The 17,698-nt window shown below is 39.8% G+C and overlaps 1 protein-coding gene across 2 annotated transcripts in view; it reads right to left on the bottom strand.

The window, feature by feature from the left end:
* NCKAP1 (NCK associated protein 1) overlaps positions 1–17,698 on the bottom strand; it is a 60,190-nt gene that overhangs the window by 32,323 nt on the left and 10,169 nt on the right. The window contains exons 2-7 of one of the 2 annotated variants that reach the window (XM_068407497.1): positions 14,298–14,408; positions 4,033–4,125; positions 3,766–3,822; positions 2,629–2,771; positions 2,456–2,546; positions 364–501 (exon numbers count right to left, since the gene is read on the bottom strand). In XM_068407497.1, coding sequence (XP_068263598.1) covers positions 364–501; positions 2,456–2,546; positions 2,629–2,771; positions 3,766–3,822; positions 4,033–4,125; positions 14,298–14,408 — 633 coding nt within the window. The remainder of the gene's footprint in view (positions 1–363; positions 502–2,455; positions 2,547–2,628; positions 2,772–3,765; positions 3,823–4,032; positions 4,126–14,297; positions 14,409–17,698) is intronic. The other variant, XM_068407498.1, reaches the window with a different exon arrangement.

Here is a 17,698-nt window from a genome sequence, read left to right as displayed (position 1 = left end):
TACAACTGAGGGAGCAAATGGAAATAGTAAAAATCAGTTCTGATTTTCAGTCTGTTGGCCCAGAAACACCTGAGACAGCACACAGGATTCCTTCCTTCCACACTGCACAAGTTAACATTGCTTCCCTTCATCTTTTCATTACCAAATACTGAAAATGAAGGCATGAGCTAACCAACAGAAGCTTTAATTAATGTGAGAAAACTTTTCCTCTGTACTGAAGTATTCAGCTCTCCCAACTAACCTCTTCACTTCTCTAATTAAAAGCCACATAAAGGTAATCAAACAGAAAACAAAAGGTCCCTACGTTATTTTATGGAAAACCTTGCTTAACTTCATCATATAATGCAAATTAAAAGGCCATACTGTGTCAGACTGGGCAGGATTAAGCATTGTACTGGGGGCACTGATGAGGCTCAGTAGTTGTGCGTTTCTCCACTGGTCAGCAGAGAGATTTCTTCGAGGATAGACCATCTGGAGTGAAATCAGAGCATCTGAAAGGGACTAAAAAGGAGACCAAGGATTAGTTTGAAGATGCCCTCAAGGCTCAGTCTTGAATAAATACCCAAGTTCTTTACTCCATGTTGTGAACTGCGTATTGACGCTGCCATACTCCAAGCACAACAGACACTAAGTACTATATTATTAGTAGGGCTGTATTCTCAGCACTATTACTAACAGTAATAACAAAACATTTGACTGAACTGGTTATAAAACTCTGACTTCAGAATTAGAGGACATGATAAAAATCAATAGGGGAGAACAAATCTGTCTTACAGCTAGAAGTTGTTCATTATTTATTCAAGCATCCTAATTATTGTGTTATTCCCTCCTGTGCCACTTCATTTAGTATGTCCTTCCCTCTTGGCTACCAAATTATAATTATTTTGAGCACATACTGTCTACAGGAGCATCTTCATAGCAGATTAAGTTTATCCAAGTAAGTGCTGTCCCACACCTTCTCCCTGTCCTTTGCATCAATACTGGTCCTTGCATGAGTCTTCAGGGAGCCAAGTCTAAGCGTTATACCAGCAAAGAAGGTCACTCAGGCAAAAAAAAAATCTGATGAAGCTAATTTAGAGTACTAAATAACTGTCAGGTTTACTGCAAAGCAGGGAGATGATGGAAGGACAACTTAAGTTCACAGTTCCATGAGAGCAACCTAAGTATCTGCCTGAAGGGATACCCAACTCCAATATATACCTCTAGCACAGAATAAGCAGAAGAATTAATATTAGACTTAAAAATAGCTTTACAAAACATTTCAAGGGAAAGGATTGGTCCACTATTAAATAAAAATGAACAAAAATACTGAAAAGTGAATAAACTTTGCTAAAATGTGTACAAGAAAAGATCAATTGAAAATGAAATCCTTAGCTAAATAAGTCTTAACACAGGAATTGTGCGAAAAAAGTATAACAAAAATAAGATTACAGTTTATTTAGACAAATGAGAAGTATTCAAAACTACTTCAGAGCACTTCAAGAAGTAGCTGAAAAACTCTGAACTTCTAGTGACTATCTGCAGAAGTTCAAGGAAATTAAGAAAAGTCTCAAGAGGACTAGAGAAAACACAACCAGTACCTAAGACTTCAAAACAGGGGGGGAAAAAAAAAAAAACAAACCTTAAAAACTTCAGGCAATAACTTAGTATTTAACTCCTGCCCAAGATTCCAAAATAAGCTGTTAGTCAATCAATTTGCAAGCACCTAGAAACCCAGTTTCCTTCGACAAAGGAGCAAGCACGAACGGGAAGTGATAAACAGGATATATATTCACTTTGGTGAGGCCTCTGTCACTTCTCCAAGGTATTCTCATATGAAAACACAGTCTAGATAAATCATCACAGAACTGCAGCACAATCAGCTGTGTAAGAATAAAAGCTTAAAAACATTTGTAGAGAAAAGGCTAAAGGAACTGGGTTCATTTAACTCAGCAAAGTCAACCGAGCAGGGTACACAATGTCAGCTTTTGGGTACAGGAGATATTATTAAAGAGGCAGTGGTGATCTCCAGCATCCCCAGCTTAAGGACAATCCAAAGTAAAAACCCTCAGGTTTTTGGGGAAAAAAAAAAAAAAATTCATCTAGAATGGTAAACCAGCAAAAAAATGGTTTCATAGAAACATTAGGAATCTCCTTAATTTCAAGCTACAAAACACAGACGTAGCTATTCTCAGATGATACACAACTTATTTTTAATCCATTTCTAATCCTTAGTGAATAAAAATCTGTGATTCTGTGATTGTGTGATTACCAATGGGTCTTCGCATTCCTGTATTTCTATAGGTTCTGTTATTTAATAGGATATCAATCCCCAGCCCCAGACATCCATAAGTAAAATCTCCTGTAAAATTTATACCTAATGGCTTCTGACAAAACAAACTCTTGCATATTCAGTTTTTTATCTCTGCTTCTCTCAGTTATGGTTACTGTGTTCCTGTGAAAAGTAGTTACATACTTTACTGTGAGGTACAAATTCCTCCATCATTTTCTTTAAAGGATTTTCATAATCCACAATCATCTGGCCAAGGCGTGGATATTCTCTGTCACTAAAAGCAACAACAAACAATTCACTCAGGTGTAGTTATTATTATTATTATTAAACACACTTCCTACACAACAGGTTTTTACCTTGCTCCATGTGTCATTTCGTGGGCATAGTTATACAATCCAATGATAGCCTTCCTTTCTTCAATTCGAGACAGCAATATCATTAGAGTTGTGTAGGTTATAATCAAATCCAGGTAGTTCTTTGTTAAATCAAAGTTTACAGTCTAGAGATAAAAAGCAGTAGATTATCATTCTAAAACTTTCAGAAACAAGTATAATACTTTTTCTTTACCTTTCCACCAATTTTCAGCATTTTTTAGATAGAATGTCTTGATCAAAGTTTCTGTCACGGTTGCATATAGACTTGGTATAATCTTAATTTATTCACTCAGATCCCCAGAACCGTTTGTATTCGTGAAAGCAAGCACGCAAATAAATCCTTCCAGGCTCAAGTGTTACAGCTTGGCTGAGAGACAGGAAAACTTTTCTTGGATGTTACTAAGCAGTCAACAAGTGCCTTGGCCTGTGAATTATATTTTAGTAAGACTCCCTAACATAAAAAAACTAGCATGTAACCCACTGGCCTGGTAAGACCATTTCCACAGGATATATACCTGCTCCTCTTTCATGGTATCAAACAAAGTCAGCCAAAATTTAGAATAATGACTAAAACCAGCAGGGTGACATTAGGAACGTTAGAAAAGCAAGCTGAAACCAAAAAGCAAAGGTGTCTGAGGTTTTGTTTGGGGTTTTTTTTTGGTGTTTGGTTGTTGTTTTTTTTTTAAATGTAACACTTTTAGTTGTTTTTCTACTTGCTTTAGCCAACACCAGAAGTGACCTCCTCACATATCTCTTAAGCGGACAGCAGTAATATTCCTGTTCTGTGAGCCTACAGTATGTAGATGACAGAAAACCTCTAAGAATAAACTTGCCGATACAATAAAGCAAAAATTACAGAAAGATTTGTATGTCTTGTAACGGGCAATGCTGTTACTGCTTTCCACAGACCATTTTAAACGGGCTGCTTATCTTCTGATTTCAAGATTGCTACAAAAGTTAGAGATCTGAAGATTACAGTATTTTTATTTCTCTTGCATTTATAACTAGAGATGTCACATTTCTGGGGCTAACATAAACAAGTCCTCCTAATTCTCCACACAGGACACTGATTAGAAACGTTTTAAAGCAGCATTTGAAAGTTTAAACCCAGAAACTTACAATATCAAAGAAGACTTGGCAAACATCAATAGTGTTCAGCAGCTCACAAACATGGTCCTTGAAAAACAAAGGAATAACTTTAGTTTAAAAAGGTCTAACTAAATCACTTTACTATGCTTAGTGATGGAGACTGACTTCATTTTTGGGGTTTTTTTTTTTAAAGAACAGAGCTACAAGTTCAGCTGTTTCATTATATAGTGTTATTTCATAAATAAAAAGACAGAAACCTGATGTGACAGAACAACGGACATATGTGCAATACCTTACCTTAAATTCCATAACATCAACAAAAGTGAAGTAGTATAAGGCCAGGTTCTTCAGAATCTCCGATTTTTCTTTCTGGAGCTGAGCAAGCTGTTGCTAGAAGAGAAACATAAACATGCACACTGTTCTTGGAAGGTCTGGAGTGCTGAAAAATAATCCCTGTGAAGCACAGAGTAACCACCAGGCTATGCAAAGAAGCCGTAACATGGTTTTCTAAGAGAATCTGTGTCTCAAATACACACAGAGTTCTCAGAACAGATCATTTTAACAGCTGCCGACTATACTTGGAAGATAAAAGTCAAATTAGTACACATTAGTACCAAATTCGTATTGTTTAGCTCAGCTAGAGATGAAAATGGGTAGTTAGGAAGACAGTGTTATCGTATGTATAATTAGCAAAAGCAGAACAGTACGTGAGCACAAATCAGTGTGACAAAAAACCAATGACGTTACTCGAGGTGGGAGAAAAGAAAGGGGCAGGTTACAAACTTTACTACAGAAAAACATTATGCTTTTAAATTCTGAACTTACCAAAAAGAATATCCAGGCAAAGCCACGTTAAGCATGCAAAATAAAATGTAGATACAAACATAAAATACAGTAACGGTTCTTTGACCAGTTCCATATAAACACAATAATACATTCAAACAAAAGCAACGAAATAAAGGAACAAAAAAGAAGCAAAACACTAGCATTAGACACTGGTGGATAAAATGGAAGAGGCAAATGGGAATACACGGGCATAAAACAGTTCACACCTATTTTTTTTATTTTTTAAACAGACAACGAAATATCATTTAATTTCCATATTTTTTCCAAATTTTCTGGAGGAAACAGATCACTCAATTACAATTCAAAGCAGTTGTTACTGAACAGCCATTCTGTTTATCTATGTATTACAGTCTCACAGCACGGCAAGAATCCAATTATTTAACTTGCAATATCCAGCTACTAATTAAGTCTCTTTCCTGATATATGAATTGAAATGAGTTAAAGGAGTCATAACACTCAAGATGAAAAAGTGCCCTCCAAAAAGCTGCAAGATTTTAAATTAAAGACTGATCAAGTTAAATAGGATTTTCTTCTCAGCAAGAGCAATCAATTATAAGAAAGATTAAATAAATTGTTTCAAATTGGTTCGCTTATTTTCATGAGAGGTTAGAACTGAATACGCTTCTTCACGTCCCTCTCTTCATAAATCTGTGTTCTCAGTTTTATGTAAAGCACTAAAAGTCCTCTGAATTAAAAGGCAGGCTGCCTGGACCACTGTATCATTTAGGAGATAATTTTTGTTTCTTTCCTCTGAATTTTCAGAGGTGATGATGATTTTTAGAAGCTCTTATGATTTTTAGAAGCCTCGAGCCATAAGACTTCCATTATAGCCAAGGAAGACGGGCATATACAGAGTTATGAGCAAACTGGAGTGGCTACGTTATAAAATACTCCTACCTACTCTTAAACCAGAGCAAAGGATTTAAACTTTGAAGGTCCAGCTTTGAACGCCCACCCTATAGAATATTTAAGTTTCTTTCACATCCTCATCAGCTGGGACTTGAACACTAAAGTAACTCACACTAAACAAGGTGCAACGCCAAGGGAGACGATCAAGACTTGTTGTAGGTACAAGTTGTTGTACATGACACCTATGTTTGCTTTAACAAATAACACTTTCAAAGCCACAACACACGAAGTGGGAGGTATGGCAAAAAGGGAGACAGTGCTGGGAACTATGGCTGCAAGATAAATAATCTTTTTTCAGAAATCCTGTGGCACCAGGCATTAAATAAGAGAATATAGGGAGGTACTCATTACACCCAGCCAAGAACTAAGGAATCACCGCTGGGCACTGTTCACTAGTTACCTGTATTCCCAGAAATATTTATACTTAAATGATGCTACAACTTTTGTACGGAGTTAAGGCGATCATTCTTCGAACTCTGAGCGTTGAGGGTGTAAGCACACTTTGATTTCAAATATTACTATCAAAGTAAACCAATCTATCAGCTGTAATCATTGTTAAATCGGGACGGTGCAACAGTTCCATTCATACAGCACAGCCTGATCAATGATGGTCGAAAACACAGCTCACAGGGTCTCGGATGGTTATTTGCATTTTTAATCCCTCAGGAATGTGGGTGTAGCTCTTTCCACACCCACTGCAACAAAACTTTCCATTACTAATTTCCTAACAGCTGTTAAGAAATAGCTGGTGCTATATCATTTATTTGGTTTGAGGCTTTTTTCCTCAGCCTGCAATGCCATTTATCAGCAAACGTCTCTGTTTCCAATATTCAATAAAAGTTTTAAAATAGGATAAGCTGAAGAAATAATCCTTAAAACATTACTAGCATCAGAAGATTATTTTCACTATAGCTAACCATGCCCTGTTGATTGGTTAGACCTAAGTGTTTTATTTATTCTTAAAGAATTTGAAGTACAAATGACACGAACAAGGACAACAGTATTTTTGTTGAACGAGGTGAATTAGATTTAAGGCATACGAAAAGCTGTAGGAATTTTAGCATAATATAGCAAGAATAAAAAATCTGAAATAATTTATTTTGTCTATTAACAAAATACCGTATCTCCAATCATATTTGAATATTATTTATAAATCAGGATTTTAAATACCAGAGTGAAGCTGACACTTTGTCAAGTACGTTATCTACAAGGCAAGGAACTGATCTTCACCAAGTTGTCTTGTGCCTTTCCTTCTTCATTTAAAAGCCCCAGAACCTTTACATAACTGATTATGTACACAAAGAAAGTACATTAAAAGAAGCGAGAAACAAATCAGAAAGTGCAAGACAGCCTCACTTAAAGCTTACATGAACACGATGGCTCAGAGACAAGGTGATGACACAGACACTGGTATATTAACAACGTGAATAAATATGAATTTAATATGAAGGCACAGGAAAAATACGAGATAAGTAGAAAAGCTTGTTCAGAGAGTTTTATGTGTAGAAAACCAGAGGACAACTGTAGTTCTGTAACTATTTTACCATTATTTATTTGACTGGTAGCAGTGGTATGTGAATAAATGTGTTATTTCACAACCCATGAATAGGCAGTAAGTAGGGGAATTTTCTCCTCATGTCAGGAGACATGACTTTTTCCTGCAAGTATGACCATTAACCACTTGTATTTGTTTTCTACGCCATGGATCTTACAATGTCTTTGGAGAAAACACCATCAACTTAATCTAACTAGCTGGAATATAAGCCCCAAAAAGCAGTATTGCAAATTCTGACTGTTCAAATTCTGGGGGTAAGGGTAAATCATCACTGTCAGTATTCTCGCTGTCATTTATTATACCCACTACGCTTGCCACCTGGAGAGTCTTTAGATGAAGATTTTAAAAATTCAACTCCCGTGAACAAAGTTCTGTGTCTACAAAATCCATAGCAGAATGGTGGGGAGAGACAGAAGGATCTGATCAAATGACGAAAATGAGTTTTAAATTCCGTAAACTAACTGTAGAATCATGGATGTGTCCTTGGTTTTGTTATCTCCAACTAAAAGCAGCCTCTGAAGCGACACGCTGCACAAAAAAGATGTAATAGAATATTTAATATGTTTACTAACTAATGTTTCTACTGCAAGATCTATTTTTGGGTTGTTTTCAAGTTTCTAGCACTGAGTTAACTCTTTGGAAAAGGAAAGCCACCCATGGCGCTCCAGACTGTTACTGTCCCCAGCGTTGACCATGTTATTAGTAACTGGAGACAGAGCAGTGAGGCTCCTCTTTAAAAACTGATGTAGCTACTTAAGGAACAGTTTCCCCACTCTGTCACTTTCTTTTACATAAATTCATACAGTAATTCCTACATTAGGCTCATTACATATTATCATATCCTACAAGCTTTGGCTTTGGTCTTGACATCTTCATATTCTTCATATTATCATATTGTACAAGCTTTGGCTTTGGTCTTGACATCTTTGAGGCAACTATTTACAGAATAAAAGCCTCAGCTGTGCTATTCTATAGATAAAAATGTTCTGGACGTACGTCTCCAGCTGCCTGCATGCTTACATTTATATCATGAAAGAATTTTTCATTTAAAATGCACGAAAACTACTTTTGGAATGCCATCTCAGTAACACTGCTTAGTTTAAATACTGTTTAGGTATTAATGAGGTTTTTCTGTTTCTTTGTTTTTTAACAGCCAAGCCCTTAAGTGGTCAATCATCAAATCAAAAGAGGATTTCAGCTTTAATGGATGAAGAAAACAGGTCAGGTATTACACTCACTCCTTTGCAGGTATTGCACACACTACGAAGCAACAAGAGCGAGCACATGACTAGTTAGGTTTACCTTGGCAAGTGCCTCATATGATCATTTGTATTTAGTTTAAGTGTTTTGACAAAGACTAATTACTGGAAGCGCCTATCACAAATTAAAAATCAAGACTGGTTATAAAGTGCAGATTTCAACAATCTTATTGTAGAAGAAAGCATGTAATAAAAGCATGCATTAATGTCTTCTAATAAGCTTTGGCCAAGGAGGTCCAGCCATGCTGTGCCCACGCCACCTTTCCCACATCCAGCTCACTACGAAGTGAAACTGTGGAAGACACAATAAGCAGATGAGACCTACGTACTGGGATCTAAAAGGAAAAAGCCAACAGATCTATGAAGAAAAAGTAAAGAAAATGTAAAGTGAACTAATTCATATCTGCAGATGCTAACCCAGGCAGGCTGGAAATGCCCACACTGAATCACAGAATCCCAGAATCAACAAGGTTGGAAGAGACTTCTGGGATCATCGAGTCCAACCATTGCCCTGACACCACCATGGCAACTAGACCATGGCACTAAGTGCCATGTCCAGTCTTTGCTTACACCCCTCCAGGGATGGTGACTCCACCACCTCCCTGGGCAGCCCCTTCCAATGCCTAATGACCCTTGCTGAGAAGAAATGCTTCCTAATGTCCAACCTGAACCTCCCCTGGTGAAGCTTCAGGCTGTGTCCTCTTGTCCTATCGCTAGTTGCCTGGGAGAAGAGGCCAACTCCCACTTCACTACAACCTCCCTTCAGGTAGTTGTAGACTGCAATAAGGTCACCTCTGAGCCTCCTCTTCTCCAGGCTAAACACCCCCAGCTCCCTCAGCCGTTCCTCGTAGGTCAGACCCTCCAGACCCTTCACCAGCTTGGTCGCCCTCCTCTGGACTCGCTCCAACACCTCAACATCTTTCTTGAAGTGCGGGGCTTCTACTCTGCTCTCATATGATCTTATTTCCAGTCCCTGCTGACATAATACAGTAGAAAATTATTCCAGTTAAATCAGAGAAATAACCCCCTAACATATTCTCTCCTAAGAAACTGAATGTGTAGTCAACACAAAACACAATGGAATCAATACGAACAATACTGGGCAGACAGCTACTAAAAGAGAAGATTAGCAGTATGTGGAAAACACAGATGTTTCTCCCACTAACCGTACACTTACGAACTTGTGACTAACGTTTCACTGCTCTGCTTATCGCTGAGCAATGACTAAGCCTCAACTTCTCCTGTAGACTTTTAAAAATGTAGGAAGTTCTTCTACAGGGAAATTGCTGAGGAGCAATCTGAGCAAAAGAAAAACATATGTTCGAGAAAGAAGGCAGATATTCTTACTACTCCCCATACGTGGTGTTTTGGAAAGCAGAAAGGAGGCTAGCTCCATCACACAGACACAGAGCTTCACCTGTGCAGGCAGCGGATTTTTCAGACCCTACCCACAATCTACAGAAAATCTACGTCTTTTCTCCCTCCACCTCCAGTTCCCCATCGTGAAGGATTTTTTTCTGGTTTTACAATGGCATTAAATGTTAGCATTGCCTGAGAAAAGAGCAATTTTTAGGCCCTACTATGGTTTTTTTTTGGAGTTCAGTATATCCTCTTTCAACTTCTCTGGGGCAAGAACCTTGCCTGTATGCCTTATAAGAGGAGGAGGTCTAAAAAACCTTCAGAAAAATCAGGCTGCTTCTGCATCCCTTCCTTTGGAACTTCTCTTCTGAAGCTAGTCAAGGAAATTCAGTAAAAATAAATGTTACCCTGAGTCAGTACTAGCACAATCAGATCACCGATCTGACCAAGAATGATAGTGCTATAAAGCTTTTTGGAAGGCTTCTCCACTTTAGAAGTCTTTCAAAGCAAAGCTTTGGTCAATTTAAAAGAAATATAAATACTGAGGTTTCCCAAACACAGTAGATAGATACCTTTTGTTATTATATAGTTTCCTTTTGAAACAGGACTGTAAAATGTTTGTTTCTCACTTTGTCAAGCCTTCAAATTTTTGGTTTACATCAACTCCCTCCTTTGCAGGTATTTCACCCACTATTAAGCAATACTACACTGCTGGCCAACATCAACAGTTGATTGAAGAGCTCAGTCTTCAAACTGCACATTTTCAAGCTTATATGGCTCATGATGGTGATTGGAGAAGAAAGGGCAAGTGTAAGAGATCACAGGAATGGGAGAGAGTGAGGTATGAACTGATGAGGTCCAGGGTTATCTATAATCGATCCTTTGGAAGATGAACTACTCCACTTTATTTTTCAGCCTGGTCAGCAAGGAATTTCATTTTCATTTGAACTGCTCATAAACTTTCACTCTTGCCACAATAATGAAAACCAGCAATTGTTAGACATCGCTCAAGTCTGACTCGGCATGTCAAGCACTGCAAGAGGAACAAAACCAGGAGCTGTATTTTTTGTGACTAAAGATGTAAAAGCTATCAATAGGAAACATAACAGAATCACTTGTTTCAAAAGACTAAAAATGCAGGCTTTTCAAGAGCTGGCACCTATCTGATTACAGCAGAGACTGCTCACACTCTTCAATAAAACGTGGTGTTCACCCGAGTCACAAAACACTGTAAATGGTGGCACCTGAGAAAAAACAGCACCTAAGAATAGGTCAAAAAGTCACAGAATCACAGAATCAACCAGGTTGGAAGAGACCTCAGGGATCACTGAGTCCAACCATTGCCCTGACACTACCATGGCAACTAGACCAGGGCACTAAGTGCCATGTCCAGGCTTTTCTTAAACCCCTCCAGAGATGGTGACTCCACCACCTCCCTGGGCAGCTCCTTCCAATGCCTAATGACCCTTGCTGAGAAGAAATGCTTCCTCATGTCCAACCTGAACCTTCCCTGGTGAAGCTTGAGGCTGTGTCCTCTTGTCCTATCGCTGGTTGCCTGGGAGAAGAGGCCGACTCCCACTCCACTACAACCTCCCTTCAGGTAGTTGTAGACTGCAATAAGGTCACCTCTGAGCCTCCTCTTCTCCAGGCTAAACACCCCCAGCTCCCTCAGCCGTTCCTCAGAGGTCAGACCCTCCAGACCCTTCACCAGCTTGGTCGCCCTACTCTGGACTTGCTCCAACACCTCAACATCTCTCTTGAAGTGCGGGGCCCAGAACTGGACACAGGATTCAAGGTGCGGCCTCACCAGTGCCGAGTACAGAGGGACGATCCCTTCCCCAGACCGGCTGGCTACACTAGTCCTAATAGAGGCCAGGATGCCATTGGCCTTCTTGGCCACCTGGGCACACTGCTGGCTCATGTTTAGCCGGCTGTCGATCAGCACCCCCAGGGCTCTTTCCACCGGGCCACTCTCTAACCACTCTTTCCCCAGCCTGTAGCGCTGCAGGGGGTTGTTGTGGCCCAAGTGTAAGACCCGGCACTTGTTCTTGTTGAACCTCACGCCGTTGGTCTCGGCCCATCTATCCAACCTGTCCAGATCCCTCTGTAGGGCCTTCCTACCCTCCAGCAGATCGACACTCCCACCCAGCTTGGTGTCATCTGCAAATTTGCTGAGGGTGCACTCAATCCAAACTGCTTCCCTCACTGAATGCAAGCTTGTTCAGCAACATCACCTACCGACATGTATTACTACTGGTATAATACTACGTATTACTATACTGACTGGTATTACTAACTGTATGCACCCTGCTAAGCTACGGCAACCGCTGCAGTTGAACATCCAAAATGCCTCCCTGAAAGGCTGTCCTGGAATTTTCACTGCAAGGAGGAAGCCCAGGTTATGATTTTGCAACTATTACCCCTGCAATAATCCTTCGTAATATTTCATTAATTGATGTGTCCTTGTTCCAACAGGCTTCTTGCCCTTTTAAATCTCTGATCACCCTTCTCCCTACTGAAGGAACTCACTGGTGTGCCCTCCTAATATATGGTGAGCTGGTTGGTGGCCAGTGGGAGAAAGGAGACAAAGGAAGAGCAAGGAGGGGAACATCTTCCTGACCAGAAGCTGGATGTTTATGCCTTGTTGAAGCTAAAGTTTACAGACAAAAATTTATCTTACATCAAACTAGAACTTTCTCTGCACATGACATGGCTTTTGTCTTATTAGGTATCTGTTACGGGTAAAGGTTTCTTTTGGGAGACACAACACCCTACATGAAAACATCTGTAAATAACTAAGATAAGGAAACTGCTGTCAGGGCTGACCTGCAGGGAGGGAAACCCAAGCTGCCTATTGCCAGAACTCAAAATCCCTGCTTTAAACTGTGCTCATACATAAAGAGGATAGGCTCTTGATAGCTGTGCTTGCTAAACACGGGCCTGGCGGGCTCACAGTAAATAAACACAAGGCAATGACAAAACATTATGAGCAAGTCCTATTTTAGGAACTGTCATTGTCAAAATATGTCAAGTTAGCTTTGATCTCTCTCCATAAACTTCACGATACAAAATCATAGAATCACAGAATAGTTTGGGTTGGAAGGGAACTTAAAGATCATCTAGTTCCAACCCCCCTGCCACGGGCAGGGACACCTTCCACCAGACCAGGGTGCTCCAAGTCCCATCCAACCTGGCCTTGAACACTGCCAGGGAGGGGGCAGCCACAGCTTCTCTGGGCAACCTGGGCCAGGGTCTCACCACCCTCACAGCAAAGAATTTCTTCCTAATATCTAATCTAAATCTCCCCTCTTTCAGTTTAAAACCATTCCCCCTCGTCCTGTCACTACTTGTCCTTGTAAATCCTTAAATATCTCTCATTAGTTAAGCTTCAAATTCATACTCAACATCCAGAAGACATACAGAGCATACATGCAACTGCATTAAACAAATTCTATGTACACAATCTTTTAATTTTAATAGTAGATCTGCCACTGAAGTTTAGAGAATACTGAAGGGTTTACTATTGATTTAAAGGGTTTACTATTTTTACATAAAGAATTTGCCGTATTTGTTACTAACACAACTTCAATACAAAGATGAGCAATATTAAACAGCACAAAACATGCACAAATTTTAAAGCGAGAAAGCATTGTTACTGAAATAGTTTCCTCCATAAGGGAATGTTTTTCTGATTTTTTTTTCCTTGGTATTACTGGAGACGTTACATAGAAATTCTAGATGGCATTGTAAATGAAACTAATTATTCCCACTGCTATTACCACTATCATTCTGCAGAAACCTGAATGCTAAAGCAAGCCTAAACCTCTCAAGCACACATGCAAGTAGTTGCATGCAGGGAACACGCAAACCCAACACCTACCTCCACCTTTGGAAAGGAAAACAAAAATCTTTCCCTCGACTTTCAAATTGAAACAGAGAAACGAGTGTACATCACCTGCCAAAACGCCTACCTGTAATCTAATAACCTTAATTATCTCTGAAAGGCCACAAAGTCAAATTCAGCCATACTGGATCACTCAGCAGGGTGAAAGATAATTTCCTACTGCAACTGAACTCACTGCATATGAAGAGGAAACAATTATGTTTCTGTGGGTTTGTACTTCACGAGGTTTCTCCTTACGTACCAAGGCGTTCTTTATTCCCACAGAGACTGATCCCATAGGCAAGGGCACCTGTAAGGTATGAGCACCTGTAAAGTACAAACACATTTTCCCACTTTGCAGTCAGTTGCCTTTTATTGATGTGCTCGTCAGGTCTCATCACAAGTGAAGTTATGCGACTTCCATCTTCTGCAATCAGTCTGGTCACCAAGAATTTCAACTATCAAAGTAAGGCATGATTTTTTCAAGGATTAGTTCCCATTGACTATTCTTTGAAAGGGAACAGAAGAGAGTAGGCAAGAAGAAAACCAGAAAGTGTCCTACCCTAACAAAATCAATCCAGAATTACAGTTGTTGATTCAAATGTCTGACAGGATACTTCAGAAACAACTACATTCCAACTGCAACTGTAGCATCAGATGCTTTCTAAGACCACATAAAACCTCGCAGATTTGAGCAACAATTGCTGCAGGGTATTTAGAAAAATACTTATATAGCCATTTAAGTACTTACATTGTTGTTGCGTGTTTCTACTGCTGGAAACTTCCTGACTATGAATTTGACAGCAGATTCCAGGTTTTTGTCAATAAGATAGGATGGTTTGGCTTTGGGGTCACCGCATGCCTATAAAAAAATATAATAAAAAATGAAGTAAAAACACAGTCATCCATCTAAAGCGAAGGGATAGTTGCAAATCTGAAGACAAACTAGATAGATTGATTCTTTTTTGTTTCTTTGCTTTTAGTGAGCAGGTGATAAAATGAAAGGCAAAGTGCAGGGACTGTCACAGCCGAAATATGCAATGGGAAACAGTACAGAGATGCTCTTCTACTGAAAAAGATGCATGGAAGTATCAAAGCAGTTAGTGCAGTACAGCAGTGAGGGAAAAAAAAACTCAGTCCTAAAAGAAGGAGGAAAAAATGGTTTCCTTTTAATGCTATTCCTGGTTTGAGGTAGTGTTGTGTTCATCTGGAGTTAATAAACTGTTAGAAAATTCAATCATGTCATCATCTGTGGAGGACAGTGCTGGGCACATGAAATGATTAAACTACCCTTTGTGAAAAAAAACTACAAGCCCCACCACCAATCTGCATTTAATTTTTCTTCAGGTTGTTAATTGCAAGACAATTTTCCATCCCACAATAAAACCCACCAGTACTTGCCTGAAGTATCCTATTTCCTTAGATTAAGAACTCAAGTTTTGCTCATGTTCTTTACTCCTACGGTAGCACGGGCTGCGCTTTAAAAGCAGCAATCGAGAAATTTCATTAAATTTTGATTTGAACAGAAGTCGCAACTAAGTGTTAAGTCTCCTAAATAGCTTACGTAGACGTATCAGAACAGCTTCTGTGGGCAAACGACTGAGGAAGCACCTACTTTTGCCAGCTACGGTGCATGCTGTCAGACACACTCCTCAACTACTCTGACCAGCAAGCCATGCTACACCCTTTAGTTTGGAGAAACAGACTAAAAGCGGCGTTATTTACAGGACAAAATTTGTGCTCAAATTGTATTTTCTTGCAAATACTCCGTTTTATAGTCCTCATAGGGATTTGCAAAGGAGTTTTGTGTCTCATGCAAAACTAAATTACATGCCAGGCGCTTCTACGCAACACAGTGAACTCGAATGACAGCTCGTTTCAAAACCTCCCCACACTGATTTCTATGATTGTAGAGACAGAAGTCATGGAGTATGAGACCGATTCTGAAAGCGGGCAAGCGGGCAAAGGGAAGGTGAAAAGCTTTGCAAACCTTCCAAACTTGTCCTTGCTGGGAAAGCAGTGTAATAAAAAAAGAGAGAAAAATTACATATAAACAAATTACTCTTAAATTCTAAAATACGTTACATTTAAGTGAACTAATACACTATTACCTACATCCAGGAGAACATACGATCATCTCTTACTCTAGGCAGCATACTGCCTGCTGGGTAGTTATCATTCTAATACTCACAAACAACTTTACAAGTACTTATTAGAATTTTACTCTTGTGCAAAGTGCTGCTTATATGCTGAAACGTGTAACTTCTAATAGTATTTCCAAACTAAGTTCAGGTAGGGAGAGAAAAAAAAAGGAGTTAACAAACATCACATGCAACTACAGGGGGAAAAAAAGGAGAGAAACTCAGTGAAGTTTTACATACCTGAAAAAGAAACGGTAGCCAAGAAAAAAAACAAAAGAGTCATTATTGTAAGTTTCTATCACTCCTACCAGCAGTACATGACCATCATGATGTATGCTAACGTCCTACTCTAATACCAAAACGCTCCCATTCGCTAATTTTTCCACAAAAATACTAAATTTTATTAACATGTCACATCTACAATACTCCAAGAGGAATTGATAATGAAAAGAAATTCAGAACATCCACATTATCAATCAGATATTAAATAGTTGCTTCGATATTCTTACATCAGCAAACACCACATGCCACACAAGATCTATTCCGTACACACTTTAAAGTCTTTACACAATTTCAAAAGTAAAAATTATACTGGAAATAGGTGTCAAAAAAACCAAACGATGCGCGCTTCAAATTTACAAAGTCTTAATTATGCCACAGGTTTGCCGGAATCTGTGTCAGATTATTTCTATTTTCTGCCCTTGCCACACATTCCATAACTTTTTCTACTAAAAGGAGGATTACAAGCTAAGAAAACAGCTTAATGGACAACATGTATTTATGGCCTGTTAAAATCCCATACAGTTGCTCTTACATAGGAGGTATCTGCCACCGTTGACTTCCTAATGGTGAATTGAAACATTACTTCCACATGCTCTCCTTATTTTTCCTAGCAACAGATGTTTTTCCTCCTATAAATCAGCTCTCCAAAATGTTGATTAAAAATTACGTTCCACCAAGCCCTTACACCCAGATCATTCACACGGAAGGAGATGTCTGAGAACACTAACATGCACATCCTCATGTGGCTTCAGGAACTCAGTTCCCACAGATGACGAATGTTATCACAGAATCAACCAGGTTGGAAGAGCCCTCTGGGATCATCGAGTCCATCCATTGCCCTGACACCACCATGGCAACTAGACCAGGGCACTAAGTGCCATGTCCAGGCTTTTCTTAAACACCTCCAGAGATGGTGACTCCACCACCTCCCTGGGCAGCCCCTTCCAATGCCTAATGACCCTTGCTGAGAAGAAATGCTTCCTCATGTCCAACCTGAACCTCCCCTGGTGAAGCTTGAGGCTGTGTCCTCTTGTCCTATCACTAGTTACCCGGAAGAAGAGGCCAACTCCCACTTCACTACAACCTCCCTTCAGGTAGTTGTAGACTGCAATAAGGTCACCTCGGAGCCTCCTCTTCTCCAGGCTAAACACCCCCAGCTCCCTCAGCCGTTCCTCGTAGGTCAGACCCTCCAGACCCTTCACCAGCTTGGTCGCCCTCCAACACCTCAACATCTTTCTTGAAGTGCAGGGCCCAGAATTGGACACAGGATTCAAGTTGCGGCCTCACCAGTGCCACACCCACTCCATTATCTCCACTCCAACTGGCAATCCCCTCAATGTACCTGAATATGCAAGAAAGCTTTGCTCCTTCCCATGGTTTGTTTGCTAACATCACACTTGAAGCCACTGTAATTCTTCCTACAAATAAACTACACAAGATTGATCCATAGATAAGGAAGAAAATTGCTGCAAGACACAAAAGGTTAAAGGTATCCTTCAGGCATTTCAAAATTCCAGCTTCAAAAAGCCATACAAGCCTCCCTACACGGACTGAACAGAGAGAGGGCAACAGGCACCACAGAACGAGTGGGTCACTGCCTTGTCCTTCCTCTCAAGCATTGCACGGCAGCTCCTTTCTGAGAACTGATATTATTTGCTCACCAGCTGCCGTGGCATCAATACACTTTTCATCCATACCGTCACCCGCATTCAGCATCACGTGTAACACA

This window comes from Nyctibius grandis, chromosome 9, assembly GCF_013368605.1.
Source record: "Nyctibius grandis isolate bNycGra1 chromosome 9, bNycGra1.pri, whole genome shotgun sequence".
Lineage (NCBI taxonomy): Eukaryota > Metazoa > Chordata > Aves > Nyctibiiformes > Nyctibiidae > Nyctibius > Nyctibius grandis.
Note: the sequence above shows the minus strand (reverse complement) of the source record. Positions and strands in the feature narration are given on the sequence as shown.